This window comes from Sarcophilus harrisii, chromosome 3 (genome assembly GCF_902635505.1).
Source record: "Sarcophilus harrisii chromosome 3, mSarHar1.11, whole genome shotgun sequence".
NCBI classification, from domain to species: Eukaryota; Metazoa; Chordata; class Mammalia; order Dasyuromorphia; family Dasyuridae; genus Sarcophilus; species Sarcophilus harrisii.
This window is the reverse complement of record NC_045428.1, coordinates 42,982,491-43,004,400: the sequence shown is the minus strand read 5'-3', so window position 1 is coordinate 43,004,400 and position 21,910 is coordinate 42,982,491. Positions and strand designations below refer to the sequence as shown.

Below are 21,910 nucleotides of genomic sequence, written 5' to 3'. Positions count from 1 at the left end.
TTTAATGATTTTTATTCACAATGGTTAAACTAGTATCAAAATAAACATACATTTTCTGGGTACAAACTGACAGTGGAAATAAGCATATTTTATAAGCGTGAAAGAAAAACTATTTGCCACTGACTATTCATGAAAATAAATAAGACTCAGTCATCCTACTCCTGCGTCTTATGTTGAAAGTGACTGAAGCCTAGTAAAAAACTGCATTTATGTCATCCAACAACCAGAGCACCAAGCATTCAGCCTTCAGAGGTTGAATCCCAGAAGGCTAGCCACAGAATTCAGTCTAAAGCATAAAGGAATTGCATTGCTTGTGGGGATACTGTCTACCAACACCAAAGAATCAATACTTCAAAGTCCTCATGTATTGACCTTGAAATCCTGAGTCTCTGTAGTCTAAAAAGTACTTTATAATTCTTTTAAGGTTTTATTGATATCTTCTGTTCCTTACATCATCACAGCTATCCCAAGTATCCTTGCTCCCTTCTACAGAGCTAATCCCGTATAACAAGTGAATTTTTTAAGAGGGCAAAAAAAAATCAGCACAACTGATCTATACATTGAAAAAATGCAAACAATCACCACATACAGTATAAGACCAGTGCACCTCATACCACCACAAAAGGGTGCACACTTAGCATTTTTATGTGTAAAATGGGGCAGTAATGTTTGCAATACTTACCTCATAGGGTTATTGCTTGGAAGGTACTTTTTAAAATTTTAAAGCATTACTAAAGCATTACCCAAATGTGAATTACACGAGAGGCAGTACCCTGATATGGTTGAAAGTAGTCATGAATCCAATTCTGATGCTTGTGCGCCACCCTGGGCACCTATTTGAGACTGTGAAATATGAGTTATATTACCTGTCTCACAAAATTGTTCTGAGGATGGTCATTTGTAAATCAAATGCAAAAGAAGCAATACCTTTGTGTGATGGTTAGAATCACACTACAGAAAATGGAGTTCAGAGAGACATGACTTTCACTCATGATATGGCTACTGAATGTCAAAGCTAGGACTTGAACCCATCAAGTTTTTCTGGCCACATGTGTTCCATTAACATTCAGTTCATTCACTTTTAAAGCTATTCCTAAGTACTTATAAGAATTTAAACAACATATATAGGACTGCTTGCCATCTAGGGGAGGGGATGGAGGGAGAGGGGGGAAAAATCGGAATAGAAGTGAGTGCAAGGGACAATGTTGTAAAAAATTATCCTGGCATGGGTTCTGTCAATAAAAAGTTATTATAATAAAAAATAAAATAAAATAAAAAAAGAATTTGAAATATAATCAAATGATACATAATGAATTCAAGATCATAATGATGCTACAGCAATGCTATTTTCATTTTACAAATATGCTGCAAACAAGGGAAAGTAGTATCACCCTTCTATAGAAGCTACCCAGGAACTTTCATCAATCTACAATATTCTGAAACTTAACATCAAGTCAACATTAGGAGTTTCTTTAAAAGAAAATTTTAATTCTGAATAATTAAGGTATCACATTGTATTTTTTATTTTAGGTATAATTCAAATATAATTTTTAGATATCAAGCATAAAGAAAATAATAAAAAACAAGTATAAGTTTAAAAAAAATCAACATATTCTAAAAGATATTAATATATACAGAAAACAAACATAAATTAATTTCCAGTTGAACTATCATCATACATACACATGCGTTTATATAAAACAAAATTCATTTTATAGCATTAAGAAATGAGGCATAAGAAACCCCATGAAAGAAACATCAGCATCTAATTAATTTATCAATGTTATGGCAGAAAAAACAAAATCCATCTAATTCAGATAACTAACCCTTTTAATTACAAGAAAAAGGATTCCAACCTATGCTTAGTCCTTTAACATTGCTTCATAAGTCATCTGAATAGATTTACAACCCAAATTCAATATTATTTGATATTTCGAACAATTCTCCTGCAATGGTTTGTTTTCATTTCTCCTAATGCTTGTTCCAGTTGCTGAATCAAGTGGAGCAAGGTAGCTGGGTCAGTCTGCAAAACCTGGTTGCTATGCTCTCCATCCTGACTTAGATGCAGCTTTAGAGTCATTGCTGGTTTAATCTGCTGTCTTAGACATCTGCTCGCAAGCTAGATATTTAAATGGAAAGGAAACAGAGTTAAACATTCATACACAGTAAAATTAATGCAAACACACATATACAAAATTTAGAAATCTTTTAACTTCTAAGTATTTAAAATCAACATTTTAAAATATATTGTTGATCCTGCCAACAACCCTTAGTCCATAAAGTACCCTATAAACCAAAAATGAATAAAAAAGAGTAAAAACAATCAATTTAATGAGTGGTATACATTCATTGTTGGGAATGAAGTGGTGGTACAGGTTTAGTCTAGGAAAAGAAAAGTAAAAGGCAACAATATTGTCCTTCAAATTTATGAAAGGTTGCTTTTTTTTTTTTTTTTTAAACAAGGGCTGTCAATCTCTTTTATTCCATTTTTGTACAGAACTAAACAAGAGAAAACTGGCTTAAACTAAAACAGATAAATTTGAGGTCAGACATGGAGAAAACAGCAGATAAAATGTTGTAGTAGAACATCAAAAGACTCTGAGGATTCTTTGCTCTCAAGGTCTTGAAGCAGAAACAGATTATTTCAGAGTTGGAAGAAAGATTAGATTAGAAGTCATCAAATTCAAATGTTACCTGTTACTCTACACTAGTTATGTCAAACTCAGAGAAATGGGGTCACTGAACCATACATAAAGAAACTGGCCAATTTTCTTGTCAACCAACTGTCTGATGCCTCTGCCCTACAACACGACCCCCAGAAGAGAACTCCACAAGGCCTGAGCTGAGGAGAACCATTCTATTACTGAAGGGCTACTGCTAACTGCCTCAATTTACCTCTTTTAAATCTTCCATCAGTGGCTCCTAGTTCTGTCCTCCTGAGGCTGAGGTGGCTAAGTCTAATCTTTCTTTCACTTCCCAGGTCTTCCCCATTTCTTTAAACAATTACTTCATGGCATGAATGCAAGGTCCCTCCCCTTCCTGGCTGTCCTCCTGAGGACATTTGTCCCACTTCTCAGTGTTTTCCTAAATTGTAATCTGGCCAGAGAAGTACTAAGGTTCTATGTCTCCTTGCTTCTAAATGCTTTGCCTCTCTTAAAACAAGCTAGAATCACATTAGCTTTCTTGGTTGTCACTGCTGACTATTCAGGAGTCTGAAGTCCATTAAGCTGGCTGGATCTTTTTCAGATGAATTGTGTTCTAAAAATGCTTCCCTCATTTTGTATATGCAAAGCTAAATTTCCAGGTAATTGAAATCTTTCTTCAAAATATCACATCTTAAGTTTTTTCCCCAAAGAAATGTATTATTTATTTGTTATTTGTTTTTTTAAACAAGGCAATTGGAGTTAAGTGACTTGCCTCAGCTAGTTAATTATCAAGGGTCCGAGGCTGGATTTGAACTTAGGGCTTCTTAATTCCAGAGCTAGTTCTCTATCCATTCTACCAGCGAGCAAACCCCAATTTGATTTCATTCTTAAGAATATCACTGATGATTTAAGATCATCTTATAAATTATTAATTTTTTAATTATTTATAAATTATTAATTTACATTTTTTTCCCTATCTCTTCCCTAAAAGACACGGGATCAACTGTTATCTTTCCCTTTTTCTTTTCCTCTAATAGTTCTTAAGCCCCTTGGCATTATCTTTTTTATTTACTGGTCCTAATCTACAGCAGACTAGCACAACATAAATACTCAGTACAAACTCTATGCTACAACAATCAGAAACAGTTTGATTTTATCATCTTGGTGTTGGCACAAGCTCTCAGAGCCTCAGCTCACTAAACATTGAAAGAAGGGGAATTAATCCAGGATGACTCACAAATCTAAATTTCTTTTAGCTGGTAAAAGGTTCTGATTCATTCAGAATACACCATGCTTTGGATCATCATATTTTTTTTGTCTATCATCTCTTCAAACAATTTAGAGGGCAGATGATATCCTATACCATTTTATGATATCCCTAACACTTAGCACTTAGTTCTACACATAACAAGTATGCAATAAATACGGTAATGATAATATAATATGGGCCTTAGTGAAGATGATTTGAAAGTATTATTTAAGATACTGAAGAGCTGGCAAGGTTGGCTAAAAGAAGTTTTAAATAAAGAACTTGGATTTTGTTCAGGAGGTGTTGAAGAGAGGCTAAAGATTTGGGAATTCCCAGAATAACTAACTCCTTAGGCAGACTAACATTTTTAACAATTTTAAGAATTTTTTCAATAATCAAGCATCTGTTTTTTCCTCTCCAAATCTGCCTTTCTTAATACCCCTCCCCTCAAAAAAACAAAAGAAAAACAAAATTCTATTTATATGCATAACCAAGCAATATCATATTCCCATACTGACTGTGTTCAAAAATTTTAACATCTTAACTATAAGACTAACTATTGCATATATTAAAAGGCTATTAAATTATTACTCATTGCAACAATTTTTTAATAACATAATTTCTCTGAGTTTTTAATCATAATTAAAAAATCAGAGATCCAATATTTTTTATATGGTTCCACAAATCAGGTAATGAAATCTGACTTTGTAATTTCCATTCATTCTCTGTCACATCTTTAAACATACACCATATCCCTTAACACTATTCTCTCTTTCTTGGAACCAGTTAATAAAAATCTATCAACCATTTAGGCTAAAAAAAAACTAAAACAAACAAACAAAAAACAAATTAGGCTAGAGGTCATGAGGTCTTGAATTAATGTGAAAGCTATGTGAGTGATGAGGAGTCAGATGTAAGAGATGTGGGGGAGATAGAAATAACAAGATCTGGCAAATTACTGGATATGTGGAGTGAGGGGGCAATGAAGACTAAAGGATGATGCTCAGGTAATGAATCTGGGAGGCAGGAAGGATGGTGGCAGCTGACAGAAATCAGGAAGTCTGAAAGGGGGGCCGGTTTGGGAAGTGGGAGAGAAGATACGAGGTCAGGGTTGGACATACTGAAATTCGATGGCACATCCAAGAGACGCTTGGTGATGAGGGCTGAAGTCAGGGGAGACCCAGGGCCTGGACAAAGGGCTCTATAACCCATTTGTGTAAGTGACAGACTAATGGAACGGAATGTAGAGAGGCTGTGCTAGACTCTGGGGAGCCTCCCGGTTGTGGGGCATGATGTGAGTGAGCAGCCAGCAGAGGGCCTGTGGAGGAAGATGAGCAGGAGCAGCAGTGGGACAAGAACACGGAGGGCCAGGAGGAGAGAGAGGTCAAAGGCAGTGGGCCGAATGGGAAGGACAGGCACCACTGACTCTGGAAGGGACATTCAGGTCAGCATGAGGAGAAGAGTGAGAAGAAAGCTCCAAGTGGGGAGAGAGCTTTTTTCAGGAAGTCTGGCCAAAAAAGAGGAGAGAGAAGCTTTCAGCTGGAGGGGATGATAAGTCTAGTGATAATTTTTTAAGGATGGGTGAGACCTGGATGTTTGAAGGCTATAGAGAAGGCACCAAAAAAGAAGAGAAGGTGAAGGTCTGAGAAAGCCGGGGCATCTGAGGAGGCCATCTGAGAAAGTGCAAGAGGATGGGATCAAATCCTATGCAGGAAAGGACTTATCATCAGAGACAGAGGAAGGGAACACGTGAAGGAGTAACATTAGGGCATTCTGAGATGAAGGGAATGTGAGAAGCAGGAGCTCACACAAGAGGTCTCAATTTTCTCCTCATCTAAGACAGGAGAAGAGCAGAGTACCGGTGGTCTGAGAAAAGGGCAGGGTTTGAATAGCTTCTGTGGAGAGTGAAACGGGAAACTGATGGGGGAGGACTAAAAGGGCTGCTCTCTTAAGAAGGCCCAATTGCTAAATGTGAGTTGAGAATGTTCCCAGTCAGCAGAATCTTTTTTCTGGCTCCATTCAATAGCCTGTTAGTGTTATTAGACGAGACTCACAATGCAGAGAGTAATCCAGAATTGAAGCACGGGGCAAGAGATTATCAGTAGCAAGACCAAGGGGCAGGGATTTCCTGAGAGAGTTCAGCACAGAACTGAAATGACTACAAAGGGTCCAGACTACAAAGGGAGAAAAGTGAAGTTGGAGTCGGGGTCACATCCCGAGAAAGTGCTTCAGGGCAATAAGAGAACCAGATAGCTTGATGATGGAGAACAGACATAAGGAGGATGAGACATTTGAAAAATGGACTAAGAGGTTATTTTCAGATAGAGGACTATCAGTTTCTAACCAAGGAAGTGGTGCATTTATGGGTAACGGTTTGTGACAGTTCCTAAGTGTGGCTGAGATGAAATGAAACAAGCATCATCATTATGAAATCTCCAAGAACAAGGGCAGGAACTGCGGAGAGGGCCAGGTGCTGAACTCTGAGAGAAGAGAATGACTTGGGGACAAATATACAACATTCACCATGATTTGAATTGGCTGGAAAATTCTGACTGAGTTGATATGTACCTAACCTGGTCTTTATGATTGTAAGATTTAATGCTAGTAAACAAGTTCAAAGATCATTTAAGTAAACCTCCTGAGCAAAAGATGAAGTCCCACGACAAGGTAACTGTTAAAGGCCACACAAATAGTAAACAAGAGATCCAAGATTTGAATTCAAGCGCTACAACTCCAATGTCCCTTCTATAATTATACTGTTTCATTACTTTCTTTGGTAAACTTTGAGAATCAAATACATTTTTTAATCATTTTTATTTTTTATCTTTTTATTTTTATATCTTTAACTTATTATGTATTCTGAGAAAAAAGCTCAATCCTACCTATATTTATGGAATACAGGAAAAAAGCAAAGAATTGTTAATAGCACATAATATTATTATTTGATCTTGTTTTTCTAAAAGGAAAATTTATTTTGCTCCTCCCCACAACACTTTCTCATAATTAGAAAAAAATTTTAAAGTAAAATTAAATGCCTGAGGAACAACTTTAGAAATGTATTTGCATTTTCAGGGCTATACATAAAGTTAGAAGGGGTTGGTAATCCGATAAGGAATATAAAAGAGAAAAAAAAATCTTATTTGACACTTAACTTTTCTTGGATTAGCTTATGAAAGATAGCAGACATTAAAAGCTCTGGAATACTAAGTGTTCTATTAAACCACAGACACAGCACAGAGTTAAATTTAAACAACAGTAATATGTTCTCATTCTGCAGTCTAATGCTGACCACCCCTGAAGTAACAGGGAAGCTCAGTCTGAAACATTCAATTCAGTTATTAACAAAGGCATAAATTGTACTCTTGATTTATTCTGGGCATCTTTCCACTAGAAACTAGGCTGACCATTACCTCGTTCCACATAAGCTACTGCACATTAATTAAATAGTAAAAGTTTACTCATTACCAACTTGAGTGGAGCCAAGTCAGTTACTCAGAAATGAAAGGCTGTTTCTTGTTACTAATCTTTTGACCTACTTGGTCTTCACTGGACACATTTCTTTCCATCTACTTCAGTGGAAGAATTTATTTCAGCTCAAAACCCTCAGTAAGGGTTTGAACTAAGTAAATTAAAGAAAAACGCAATTATTTCTTTGAAACATTTTAACATTAAAAAGTAAAAATCATTACAGCAGATTTCCAATCTTGAAATGCATTTTATATCATCCTGAGCCGGGTTTTATTTAATCAGCTATGCATTTATCTTCATTTCAGATGCTTTTTGCTTTTTTGTCTTTGTAATGATGACACCTCAAACAGTACCTGGCTCATAAGACAGAGATAAAGACTAGATCTTATGATTTCACTGAACTAGGGACTGACTATCTAGTGAGGAGTCTCCCTTTCCCAACACAGATCAGTAATTTCTCCACAAGTTCATCTTAAGAGTTCTCAAGAACACCAAGTGATTTGTTCAGGGTCAGACAGGCAGTTTGTGTCAGAGGCAAGGCTTGATCCTAGGTCTTTCTAAAGTTAGTTCTCTGTCCGTCAAAGGTGTCAAATTCACTGCCCACAGAAGTTCCCAGTACTGCTTGAACAAGAATAAAATTTAACTGGGAAAAGTTTAACAAAATAAATTAAAATATAAAAAATAAAAATAATGTTAAATTGTGGTTTTCTAAATCAACATGTAGCCTGCAGGGTTGGCATCTAGCAATTACTTCCTAAATATTGGTTGATTAATTGGAATTATTATCACGCTGGTTGCTAAAGGCATATTCATTTAGTAATCAATTTTTAAAAATACTCAAAAGTTACTCTTATCTGTACAAAGGACAGAAATAAAGAAAGGAAGATCATTTTATTAGAGAGATATGAATGTGCTTAATGGTAAAAATTTCCCCAATTCCATTTAAGTGTAAAATTAAGGTTTTAAATAAAAGATGAAATTTAGGAGTAATATGATTGGAGTTGAAAGGGACCGTTAACTAACTGTGGTCCAAACCTTCTCACTTGACCTTTGAAAGGAGGCTCCAAGAAGTAGGAGGACATATCCAGGTCAGACTGTGAAAGTGGAATAAAACTGATACCCAAAGTCCTTTGACTCACAAAACCATGCTCCTTCCACTCCATCATGGCATTTATCTAAAGAATTAGATAACTTTAAGGGTCAAAGGTATAAAGAAACAGCATTATTAGGCCAAATATAGGAAAGCTTTTCCCTCCTAGCCCTTTCATTTGAACCCCAAATCCTTTATTTAACTCTGCCCTCTCTACCATTAAAGTTAAAGCTGGCATCCTTCCAGGACCTTACCACCTGCTGCCCTCAAACAGAAGGCCTTTGCCTTATCCTTGACTGAATGGATCTAGAGACCTGAACCCAGGTATATTCTCCTCCTCCTCACCCTGCCTCTATTCTAGTAAAACAAGACTATGCTCCCTCTATTCTACCTCTGGAGTCGTCATCGACAAGGCTCTGTTGCGATTTCTTCCCCATGCCCACTGCCCCCAACCTGAAAGCAGACAGGGAAGCCCAAGGGCTGGGGAGGCCTCGGACCCTTCACTTTGCTCCTTCGGGGCCCTCCTGCCAAGTGCGCCACCATGACCTTCATCATATCATGCCAGGGACTACCTCTTGTCAAGGTCAAGCACAAGGCTGACTTTCTAGAACTGAAACCACTGGTTCTTAACTGGCCTTGTGTCTCTGGCAATCTGGTGAAACTTAGGGGCCCCCTTCTCCGAGTAATGGTTTTTTACTTTGAGACTGCGTTTCTCGATCTTGTCCAGGTTGGACATGCAGAGACTAGCCATGGGTCTGACCTCACTACTAATGGACAAGAGTTTGACCTGCTCTTGGTTTGTAACCAAAGCTTGTTTGTCCCTCCCAAAGCAACCCAGTGGCCCTCCTGTTCGCAGGGGCTTCCCGCCGGCATTGTTTAGTCATTCACTTGGATGTAATTCTTTGACCCCTGGAGCAGCATACTCCAATACCATCTGGACAAAGGCAAGACTGAGGGAAAAAGAGGTTAAGTTACTTGCTCACAGTCACACAGCTAGTAACTATCTGAGGCTGCATTTGAACTCAGATCTTCCTGATTCCAGGTCAAGTGCTCTATCCACTGAACTACGCAGCTGCCTCCCCAGTCTGTACTGTTCACAGAACTTCTGACCTCAGTTTGTCCATTAGCTAGAATCATGGACACAAGCCACCACACCAAAATCAAAATAATGCTCTTAAACACATTAAATACATGGTATTACAAAAGATACTCCTTGTAACTTTACTTCTTTTTCTATGAATTAAACAATTAACAATTAATCAGTCTTTACTGGATTGGTACCATAAAATAAGTATTTTACTGATTAAAGTTTTACCTTCTAACAAAATATCTCCAACTGTCTTCAAAATAATTTTTAGACAGTCATAAAATATGTTTTTTAAGGCTAACTTTAAAAATCTTTGCAATTACCTCCTTTCATATTAGTCAGTTTCCCTGATTTGAATACACCAAAAAAGTTAACCTAAAATTGAAGCCACTATTTACCAATTAATTAGTTACAAATTAACCTTACAAAAAACATGACAAAACACTTTTGTTTTAAATATAGGAAAGATATTTAAAGAGTGAAGCAAAGGAAGATAAGCCTAATATAACAGTAAATTCTCCAACACACTGTAAATAATCCTACCTGTACATCTAATCTCCATTCAAGATTGTGGTAACTAGGGAACACTGGTGCCAATTCACTCAGAATTGTTCTGATTTCTTTTCTGTGGTCAAGATAAAGCTGAAGCAACAATTTATTTAAGTCTTCACTGAATCCCAAAACAAGCACCGAATCTTGGAAATCCAGTTCAGAAATCTGGAAGAATATAATAGGAAGCATTATGTAGTAACAAAAAATTAGCATATATCAAATTTAAAAGTATAATAGTAGATATAATCTCTTTAGCTTCTTTTTATCTAATAAATAATCTGTGTTCAATCAAAAACCCACCTAATAATAATCAAAATTCCCCCATCTAGTGATAATCACAATTCCTGACCATCCTTACAAAAGCTGAATGAATGACAGTACTTTTTGAATTTGAAGAGGAAAGAATTCTACAGATACTAAGATATGTTCCACAATGAAAAGTTCTCTCTACAGTTTTACATATTACTGATTTATTTTTCTTTCTTTCTTTTTTTTTTTTTAATTATAGCTTTTTATTTTTAAGATATATGCATGGGTAATTTTACAGCATTGATAATTGCCAAACCTTTTGTTCCAATGTTTCCCTTCCTTCCCTCCATCCCCTCCCCCAGATAGCGGGTTGACCAATACATGTTAAGTATGTTAAAGCATATATGTCCTAACAATTATTTTGCTGTACAAAAAGAATTGGACTTTGAAATAGTGTATAATTAGCCTGTGAAGGAAATCAAATGTGCAGGCGGACAAAAATATAGGGATTGGAAATTCAATGTAATGGTTTTTAGTCATCCCCCAGAGTTCTTTCTCTGGGCGTAGCTGGTTCAGTTCATTACTTCTCTATTGGAACTGATTTGGTTGATCTCGTTGCTGAGGATGGCCTGGTCCATCAGAACTGATCATCATATAGTATTGTTGAAGTATATAATGATCTCCTGGTCCTGCTCATTTCACTCAGCATCAGTTCGTGTAAGTCTCTCCAGGCCTTTCTGAAATCATCCTGTTGGTCATTTCTTACCGAACAATAATATTCCATAACATTCATATACCACACATATTACTGATTTAGAAAGAAATTTAAATCAATTCAATGGCTGCCTCCTCTTAAATATACTATTGAGATTTTGTTTCAGAAAAATTCTCAATTGGGATAATTTTAAATTAACAAAAATAGGTCAGCCTTTTTTCCAGAACCCACCTCATTCTTACTGCTTCATTATCACATTTGGGCTCAGAGAGATCCAAAGCCAGCACTTTGTCCCAAATTACTTGGAGAATATGACAGCCACACCACTTTGCAGTAGGATTGATAAGGTGTTCCAGGGTGACAATCTTCTCCATTAGGATTCAAACATTTCTTTTCATAGTACACTAAACTATTTACCAACCAATAATCTACCTCTCCAACTTCTACATATACTTGAAAGGAATATTTTACAAGAGACATTTCCATTTCCCCAATAAAGAATATGAATGGTTCTTGACCTTCCGTGATGGAGAATCTGAATAGTTCTTAAATGGTTCTCAACCTTACCAACTAAAGCTTACCATGAGTTTGGAGCTCTCAGTGAGTAGGTATGTTAATCCTTCAACTCCATGTTGGACTGTGTTACTGCTAACATTGAGTTTTCCTGAGGACAGAGAAGGAAACCACAGTACAGTAAAGTTATTTTCCTGAAAAACATTTCCTTTTACAGTCATATATCTATTATCCAAGGCCCTGAATTTTACACTCACTTCAATTAAGATAAAAATTGCAAAAAGGCTTTTAGAAAGCTAAGCCAAAGTGCCTACATTTCCTCTCCCTCTTTAAACTACTGCAATCTGGTTTCCTAGACCATCACTCAAATAAAACTACTCCCTCAAAGTTACTAGTAACCTTTCAAAATAAATCTTTATGCTTCTCGAGCTTTCAGCGATTTGATATTACTGAGTCACTACTCTCTCCATGGTGAATTTTCCCCTATAGCTCTCTCTTGGGTCTCCTCTTACCTACCTACCCAGTGCCCTTTCCTGGACCACTGCCCATATCCGGCCCTCATCCCAGGTCCTCCCGGGCAGTGATCTCGTCAGCTCCCATGCCTGGGCATCCAGTCCCCACCTCTCCTCAAGCTCTGGTGCTGCTGTATCATTAACTGCTCTTCCTCTCTCAAACACCAGCCCCTCTCACACCCTCCTTCTTGTCACGTGGGGTCCCCCTGTCTCCCCCTGCTCCTTCCCTAAGGCCCCTCTCACTCACATCCATCCCGTCCGCTCTCCTCCCTTGCTGGGGCCTCTCACCAGGCCTATTGCAGTGGAACCTTCATGGGCCTCCCTGCCCCAGGCCTAACACCTCTCCGACTTCCGGCTTTTCAATCCATACTCTCCTCTCCACTAGTAGCTGGACCTTCTCTTTCACCCTCGACCACTGATCCTGGAGGAGCCCCCGGGCACTTCCAGCGCCTCCTCTCTAATCTCTGTACTCAACAACCCGGGCTCCGTGGAAGCCCACTCCAACCAAAGTTTTCCTAACAAAATCCACCTCCGGGCGGCTAATAAGGAGCCTTTACTGCTTGTTCTTCCTGCCTTCTCAAAGAGTTCCCTGCCTGGTTTAGCATCTTCCTCTCCTGCCCAAATGCTGCCCTTATACAAAAGGATTTAAAGCGGGCACTTGGGCGGCCTCAGACTCCTTAAATCCCATGGCCTGCCCCCTCACCCTCTCTCAGCCACACACAGGGAGGCAGCCCACTACGAGTCCGCATGACCGAAGAATGTTCATTTTCCAGGTTAGCCATGTCCACATTCTCTTACCCGCCATAACCTGTCATTCGGTCTCTCTCCCCCGCTGCCAGCCCCCAGCACTGACTTCAGTGTCCCCTCCCGCACCGGCCCAGGACGCAGCCGTCTCCCTGGCCCTGCGCTCTCGACGCTCGGACTTGCTGAGACTCTTCTCTTGCCAAAGCTCGGCTCCGCCCGCCGGCCCTCAGCCCTGGCGCCCAAGCTTCTGGACCAGATTGCAGAGCCTCACAAACGTGCGAAGTGGACGCGTTATCCAAACCCAGCTGGGCCCTCACTGCAGCAAGGCAGCCCTGTCACTCTTTCCAAAAGGATTCTTTGTTCCGCGTCCGGAGCCGCTGTTCCGGACTTCCTCTTCCTCCCCCCCAAGCCTCACCCTTCCTTCTTTCCTCCTCCTCAGCGTTAGCTTCCAGGCTTCCCCTTTCTCCCGGTTTCTGACAGTGAGGCGGCCCTCCTCCTGGCAAAGGTAACACTGCCCTCAGCTTTAACTGGATGGTCCAACCGAGAGCGCGTCTCTGGAATCAGGAAGAGGAACTCTAACCCTGCTCCGGCTGGGCACTCCTAGGCAGATCACTCACTCTCTCTCAGCCTTCCTTTTCCCGTCTATAAAATGGGAGTCAGATCCCCCATCTCCTCAAGTTGTGAAAGTGAAGCGCGTGTAAAGAACTTTAAAGTGACATTTAGTATGTGTGTTATTTCACTCCGTCTTCTCCAGCAGATTCAAGAACCTCCAGTCTTTCCCCGGGCTCCCTTACCCTTGAGTTGCCTGTATTTCCAGCGCTTAAATACCGCCCTACGCGTGACCGCCCCCTCCCACTAACAGGCCGCATCTCGCCACCTTTTCTGGGGCCCCCGAAAGTTGCCAACACCCGCTTTTTTCTCACTTCCACACCCCTGGTAATCTGGCTTCCAGCCTCGCCACCCGACTGGAACCGCGCTCCCCGAGGCTGCCAGCGGTCTCAAGCGGCCACATCGCCCGGCCCCTTTTTGCAGACACTCCCCGCTCTGGGTGGGGGCGCCGCTCCCTTCCCCGCCTTGCCCCGGCCTCAACGACTGCTCAGTTTCCGTCGGTGCGTCCCGCGCATCCCGCCCTCCGCGTGGGGAGTCCCGCCCTCCGCGTGGGGAGTCCGGCCCTGCGCCCTTTTCCTTTTCTCACTGCGCCTTTCAATGCTCTGTAAGCAGCGTAAGCCAGAGCAGTGAGTGAGCCGGGAATGGGAGAGGGCGAGGGCCAACCCCTGCGGACGTGGGGGAAAGTGACGTCAGCACTCCGGGGTGCGGGTGGTCAGGACCTATCAATCACCCGCTGCCATCCTGAACTCAAAACCTGGGCTCTCATCTGCCTCTATTTCCACCAGGACTCGGTCACTTCCGCCGTAGGCACTTCCTTAGCCCCAGGTTGCACTGCCAAAGTCCGGGGCTTCCGCCTCACCTTTCAGACCCGCCCCCCCCTTCCTGGGCACCGCCCTCAGCCTCAGGCGCAAGCAGAAACCCTGTGCTGGGCCGAGCTCTGCAGGGGCTCGTGGCTGAGGGGGCGGTGCCCACCCCGCTTTGCCTGGAGCTGCCGACCATCGGGGGGCTCATCTAAGTGGCCTCAGAACCCCTTGACTGCCGACCCTGGGGGTCCCACGGGGGTCCTCTCCCGTTTGGCCGGATCAGCCCCGCCCAACGGCGAGACCCCCCGGAGTGTGCTGGGCCCTTCCCTCCTCCCACCGTGTGGGAGCGCACAACGGGGCATGCCCGGGGTCACCCAACCGAGGCTTCACTTAGAGATCCCATTTATAAAAGGACGTTATTGCCCGGGCGGGCACCGCTGCGCCAGCCTAGGGAAGGGAGAGCGCCCATCTCCCGCCCTCTCCGCGAGCGCAGCGGGGGGTCACGCCCGCAGATCGGGGTCCCCGCTGCCTTTCTCTTTCCTGTTTGGGACAGTCCTTTCCCGGGCTTTCTGCCGCAGGACCCTGAGCCCTTTTCTCTACCTCGCACCTTCCCGTTTTATACAAGACCAAACTCCAGTCCAAGTCCCAGTCAGACCCTGGAAAAGCCCAAGGGACCGGAGGCCAACAAATCGCCCCCACCCAGGAGAGTGACTGGGGTGCCGGAGGGGCGGGGCTGCCGGGCACGCATTAAGTGTTTACTGGGCACGAGACTATCTCCCGTGCACGTGGAGGCAGGATGCCCAGTCCGTGGTTATGATCTGATCTGCGCGCCTCCCGCACCCCCGAGCCTCAGTTTCCCCCCAATGAAGCGGGAGGAGGGAGAGCGCCTCCGGAAGCGCTCCTTACTGGCGGCTCCTTCATACACTTTCGGGTTGGACCCTTTCCTCAGGAATTCCAGAGCGATCCGGCCGAATTCGGCGACCACTGTGGGAGACAAGACAAGAGGAATGGCCGTGAGAACCAGGCCCAGGCGGGGGGAAGGGGCGCGCCAGGGTAAGAGAATGGAGCGCAAGGGGGGTGCGAGGCTGAGGTAGCAGAGCGAACCCGGAGCGAGGCCCTGAGCGGGAGTGCGCAAGCGCGAAAGAGATGGGCGTGGTGCGCGAAGCTGGGACGGGAGCGGATAGGACGTGGCGCTTCAGGGAACAGAAGTTAGAACGGGGAACTAACAATAGGGGGCGCTTGAAGTTTGAAACACGCAAGCGCAAGCAAAGCCAGGGGAGAGAAAAGGGGGAAAGCTCAGTGGGTGATGAAAGGAGGGCGGAAGCAGAGAGAAGAAACGGAGGGGTGAGGGGCGCGTGAAGTTGGGCGTGGTCGCGAGAACTAGACAGAAGTGGGCACGGGACTGGAGCGAGGGGGCGGGAAAAGATGCGAGAGCATTTCAGGAGGCGGGAGTGAAGGGGAGAGAAGAAAAAGAAAGGGAAGGGCATTTGAGAGCGAACTAAGACTGGGAAGAAACAGAGGCACCGGGGGCAGATAGTAGAGCCGACAGGGGGCGCACCAAGGGAGAGAAGTCGCGCGCACGCGCAATGAGAGGGCACGTGAACTGGGTGGGAGGGGGCCCCCTCCCCGCTTGCCTCCCTCCTCGCGCACGCACAAGAGCGGGCGCGCGCACTGACCGGCGTAGTCCACCTTCGGGAGGAAGCTCAGGTGCTCGCGGTGCTCCTCGGACAGCTCCAGAAGCATCTTTCTAACCCTCCCTCCTCGGGCCGGACCTCGGCAGCGGCAGCGGCGGCGGCGGAAGGCCTGCCTTCTCTTACAGAACACTTCCGCCTGCCGAGTCCGTCGCGGACCGCTCCGGCGAAGCCGCGTCCTCCCGAAGTGGGGGTTCCGGCCGTTGGCGTTCCCGGCCCCGCCCCCTCCCCAAACCCAGTCTTCTCCCAGCTCCCTCCCGGAAACGAGCTTTAAAATAGAATGCCATTGATTAGGGGTTTTCTTTATGTGTTAATGTAATCTTTAAGAGATTCTATTTAGCCCGGGCCGCGTTTCATAAACATCATCTTAAATTGCGTTAGAATAAGAACAATATTCACAATTACATTTTTGGTCACGATTCTTTCATTGCTTGGAAGTTGTTTTCTCCATCAGTCAGCGAGCGCTGATTAGCCACCGGCCACGTCCCAGGCGCTGCTAAGCACCGGGCACATAAATATGAAAATGAGAACCTCTGCCTGGAGGAAGCAAATAGTCTAACAGAGAAAGCTGGCACAGACAAGGGAAAGGCCCAACAAATCTCGGAGACGCCCCAAGGGAAGCAGCTGGCTGGGGGCTCCTTAAGTGTAGCCTTGGGGAGTAGCTCTTCCCTCTGGCCTCCTCCTACTTTTTGGACGGGCCCGAAAACAGCAAACACCATAGTGAAAGCTGAAGAGTTCCAGGAACAGATTGGGTCTGATCTGCGGCCAGTCTCAACTCGTCAAGATTTGCATCATCCTTCATCATTAGCCTGGTCTCTATTGGAATGTAGGTTCGTTAAGTGTAGCGTCTCATCTTTTTGACTTTCTTTGTATCTTTAGCATTTAATACAATGAGTGACACATAGTAAGTTCATCAAAAACTTATGGATGTATCAAGTTACCACCTGATGAAATTCTTTGGCCATGGCAACTCAAGAAATAAAAAAATTAAGATTATTCCTCAATTCCTCCGATTTTAGTAGTGTGCAAAGGGGGTAGAGCACGTTTAAAGTCATCTGGTTTTTGCATTTTTTATGAACTTTATGTAGCTATTGGTACATTAAATGGGAAATGCTCATCCAAAGATCAACATATGTTACTGGAGAACTTGTGTATTGCCTTTGATGTATGCAGACACCCTCAAAATCAGAAGATGGAAGTTGCAGCTAATGGCAGGATGGCTCATAGGTTTGTCCTAGAGAAGTGTAAAGATAGATGTAGCTGCTGGTATTTGGCATCCAAAGACAACATGAAGCATCATTTCAGAGGACACTTGATCATCCTGTATTTCAGTGGATGTCATTTGAGCATTTGCAAAAAAAATAATTATAACACTTAGTGTTCTCTCTAAAATGTAATGTTCTCCTCTGGGAGATGACTAAAAACCATTACATTGAATTCCCAATCCCTATATTTATGCACACCTGCATTTTTGATTTCCTTCACAAGCTAATTGTACAATAATTCAGAGTCTGATTCTTTTTGTACAGCAAAATAATGTTTTGGTCATGTATACTTATTGTGTATCTAAGTTATATTTTAATATATTTAACATCTACTGGTCATCCTGCCATTTAGGGGAGGGGGTGGGGGGGGTAAGAGGTGAAAAATTGGAACAAGAGGTTTGGCAATTGTTAATGCTGTAAAGTTACCCATGTATATATCCTGTAAATAAAAGGCTATTAATTAAAAAAAAAAAAAATGTAATGTTCTCTGTTGAGGTTTTCTTGGGGTCTCTGGGAGCAGCCTATGTTTCAGTAATTCAGTAATCACCACAGAAGTAGCCAGGGATTAAAGTCCAAATCCTTCATTGCCTCCTTCAAAGTCTTATTTTCTTCACTTGGGGCTCGGGTAGTTTTCTGGGGGCCTTCCGGAGGCTTGGTTTCAGTAGAGAAGTGAAGGAGGAGAGCCTGCCACCAAGGTGGTGTGAGATGGGACGAATCTGTCTGAGTCCAAGGGCTTGTGCTCCAGGCTCCAGCCTCCAGCCTTCAGCCTTCAGCCTCCAGCCTCCAGCCTCCAGCCTTCTGTCTGCTTGTCTCTGACTCTCTGAATCTCCCTGGCTAAGGTTTCTAGCTTATATGCTACATATTGAATACAAACCAATCATTATATCATTAGGAAACCATTATTTGTTGTAGGATTAAATCAATGCTAAACTAGATTTAACCATTGTCTCCTCAATTCCATTTAGTACCTTGTTTCAAGTCAGAACTAACCCTAACCCTAAATTCGTGCCATAACATCTCCTTGTAGGATTAAATCAATCATACTGAACCATGTTAAATTAGATAACTACTGTTTCTATCAATTCCACTGACTTAATACCTTGTAAGAATCCTTTGTTTCAAGTTCAGAGTTCTGGCCCATAACAAGTGAGGGTGCAATCTCCCCTGGCACAGATTGCCATCCCTGAACTCTAGATGTTCTACCTCATCCTTTTAATCCTCCACTCTTTCCTGACTATCCCTCTTCTCCCTCTAAAATCACTCTCTGCCATTTATGTGACTTTCACTTGCTTCATTGAATTTTCATCATTTAATTATTTATTATGTTACTTCCCTATAACTATTAGCTATGGGCAGGAACTATGTGATATGCTTCTTTGTATCCAACTGCTTTAATGCTCTACATATGGTAACTTAAGTATTTGTTGCTTAAATGAAAAATTAGAGAAGTATTGATGGACTTGAGGTTTGTAGGTATCAATTCCTGTTTTTCCTTGTAAAAGCTTCTATCCCACTGCCAAGGTTAACTGACTGGGTATCAGTCAGTTATGTGGGGTATCAGCCTTGCAAGTTATTTTTCAAGCTATCATATGAATTTCCTATGTAAAAATATGTTTTGGAAGATTTTTGTTCATACCATAGGTGTTTAATTTACCATTTTTATCAATGATTTAAATGTCGTTATAGATGACAGGCATATCAGAGCACAAAGAATGTCTACATTGGAATCAAGACCTACACAGGCTTGTTAAAATGATACTATGTGGTCTACAAAAAGAAACTTTATAAGTATCAAATAAGCAAAGTTTGGCTACATAGGATGAAAAAGTTCTAAGTGCTTTAGGGCCCTGCAAGTCTAGAAGACAGTATGAGAGCAAAAAAACCAATATAATCTGAGACTAAAATAAACATGGTGTCCAAAATAAGGTAATTTCTGCTATATTTTGTCTCTATCAAATCATATCTGAAGTCCTGTCTTCAATTCTTGGAACCACAATTTAGAAAGAACCTTCACAAGCTAGAGAGCATTAAAAGGAGAGCAGCACTCCCACTACATCCTTTTAGAGAGGTTAAAAGTCTAAAAGTATAGTACATGCACATATTTTTAGGTTTTTTTGAAATATTAATTATACTGGGTTTTTTCCCCCTTTTTTGTTTTTAAAAATATATTACTTGTAAATGGCATGGCTCTGGAAAGGAAAGAAAAATACTGGGAAAATTTTTAGTAATAAAAAGAGATGATATCCACATCTTATTTGAATTTTTAAGATAGCATCTAGGATCATGAAAGAGCTAAAAAACAAAAATTTAAAAAAAAACCCTATCATTATAGGATTGTGTGTCAACCTGAAATTGAGAAGACTGCCAAAGTAGCAAAAATGTGAATCTTTAATTGAGGCAAAGGAATTTCAATTCAACATCACCATGCAAACCCAGGTACAAGAGTGCCCGAGAAGTGTAGGAAGGGGCAGGATTAGATACATTTTAATAAGGAAGAAACCATTTTGGATCTCTTCAAGTCACTGGGTCAGTTGGGATCAAAGTCAAGTAATCCCTTCTGGGTTATCAACATTTTTTAAAGCTGTCTTAATAGACCTCTTTTAAATGCTTTCAATTGTTCTTAGGAAATTCATTGCACTATACCCTTTGATCCAGCAGTGTTACTACTGGGATTATATCCCAAAGAGATCGTAAAGAAGGGAAAGGGACCTGTATGTGCACGAATGTTTGTGGCAGCCCTTTTTGTAGTGGCCAGAAACTGGAAACTGAATGAATGTCCGTCCATCAGTTGGAGAATGGCTGAATAAATTGTGGTATATGAATATTATGGAATATTACTGTTCTGTAAGAAATGACCAACAGGATGATTTCAGAAAGGCCTGGAGAGACTTACACGAACTGATGCTGAGTGAAATGAGCAGGACCAGGAGATCATTATATACTTCAACAACAATACTATATGATGACCAGTTCTGATGGACCTGGCCATCCTCAGCAACGAGATCAACCAAATCATTTCCAATGGAGCAGTAATGAACTGAACCAGCTACGCCCAGAGAAAGAACTCTGGGAGATGACTAAAAACCATTACATTGAACTCCCAATCCCTATTGGGATTGCCCACCTGCATTTTTGATTTCCTTCACAAGCTAATTGTACAATATAATTGTACAATATTTCAGAGTCTGATTCTTTTTGTACAGCAAAATAACGTTTTGGTCATGTATACTTATTGTGTACCTAATTTATATTTTAATGTATTTAACATCTACTGGTCATCTTGCCATCTGGGGGAGGGGGTGAGGGGTAAGAGGTGAAAAATTGGAACAAGAGGTTTGGTAATTGTTAATGCTGTAAAGTTACCCATGCATATAACCTGTAAATAAAAGGCTATTAAATAAAAAAAAATAAAATTAAAAAAAAAAAAAAGGAAATTCATTGCACTGGGGTTGGGCAATGATTATTTCTATCATATTAAGAACCAATTAATATGGAGGGGAGTGCAAATCAGATTTTTTTTTCTTTCCTATTTCCTTATTCAAAGTCTAATCTCTCAAGGAGATTTCTGATCTTGCTCAAAAAATTTACCCCACTTAGATCATCTTATTTAGGTGGAATTCTTATCCTACCGAACTAGAAAACCTTTCAAAGAGAATCTAATTTCTGTCAATTCCAGCCCATTTGAGTTTGAGGTGGATCCCTTTATCTAGTCTACCTGAGGTGGTTGGAATAGAGAGAAGAGTGATATAATCAAAGTCAGGACCCCTCAGCTCTTCATTAGAATATGTCCACCTCTCATAATATTTATTCTCTCATTGTTAACCAAGCAGAGTTCATTTCCATCTGTTGTGAACACCCATTCTTCCAAAGGTATATAAACATGAGCAGCCTCCATGATTTATCTTTGGTTTATAAGAAAAAGCCAAATGACTCCTTTTTTTTCCTTATGAGTTAGCCATAATTTATAAAATTATTAACTACCCTGAAACTATGTCTCTCAAACTTTTTATCCATCATACAATGTCAGTTATATTCAACATTCCACCTTCTCGGTCAAGATAAATTCCATTGCTGACCAAGGGAAGCATCAAAAAGTTCTATGAGCTAATGGGCCAAGATGATATCAGTAAAAACATCCCAATATGAGAAGGGACATGTAGGCAACACTTAATCCTACCTCCCCTGCCAAAGGAGCAAGATAGCCACAAGAAGAGCTCTGTGAGAGAGGGCATACAACATCCCCAAAGTGAAAAGGGAGCCAACTAAAAAGGTCCACAAAGATGTAGGAGAGAATCAGATTCACCAGGGTATACAAGATCATAAGGTATTAAGCACTTTATCAAGGGTTTTTAACTATGAGACTTACCATGATAGTCTTAGGTAAAGAGTAAAAGAGATTGACCAATGCATTGACGGGAGCTATTGGGGGCAATCACCATTAAGGGAAGCAAGCCTTACAAAAAACAATGGTCCATGGGGAAGAAGTAAAAGGGAAGAGTAACCCACTCCCACTGTACATTTCTTCAGGCTCTTACAACTTGGGGCTCAGAAGTCGGCAGTTGTTTGGTTTCTGAGGTCATGTACTGCTGCGGTCATCTGATCTCAGAAAATCACCCTTCCTAAGCATTCTAAAATAGGTGAGTTCTGAGAGCTGCTTATTCTAGCAGATCTGCTTTTCTTGTTAAGGTCACTTGTAAAGATCCCCTTTCTGTTAAAAT

The 21,910-nt window shown here is 41.6% G+C and overlaps 1 protein-coding gene across 1 annotated transcript; it reads right to left on the bottom strand.

Annotated features, from left to right (window-relative positions):
- Positions 1 to 1,859: 1,859 nt before the first annotated feature.
- Positions 1,860 to 16,129, bottom strand: COMMD2 (COMM domain containing 2). Its single transcript, XM_003766060.4, has 5 exons — positions 15,913 to 16,129; positions 15,143 to 15,220; positions 11,637 to 11,719; positions 10,083 to 10,256; positions 1,860 to 2,119 (listed from the first exon to the last, which is right to left on the bottom strand). The coding sequence occupies exons 1-5, from the start codon at positions 15,977 to 15,979 to the stop codon at positions 1,922 to 1,924; spliced, it is 600 nt and encodes a 199-aa protein (XP_003766108.1). The 5' UTR covers positions 15,980 to 16,129; the 3' UTR covers positions 1,860 to 1,921.
- Between the last annotated feature and the right edge of the window lie 5,781 nt (positions 16,130 to 21,910).

Excerpts from the sequence above, each read along its gene's own strand:
- COMMD2 (XM_003766060.4), bottom strand. The coding sequence starts at position 15,979 with ATGCTTCTGGAGCTGTCCGAGGAGCACCGCGAGCACCTGAGCTTCCTC. Across the intron at positions 10,257-11,636 it reads CTGAGAGCTCCAAACTCATG|ATTTCTGAACTGGATTTCCA; the intron begins GTAAGCTTTAGT and ends ATATTCTTCCAG. Across the intron at positions 2,120-10,082 it reads AATGGAGATTAGATGTACAG|CTTGCGAGCAGATGTCTAAG; the intron begins GTAGGATTATTT and ends TTAAATATCTAG.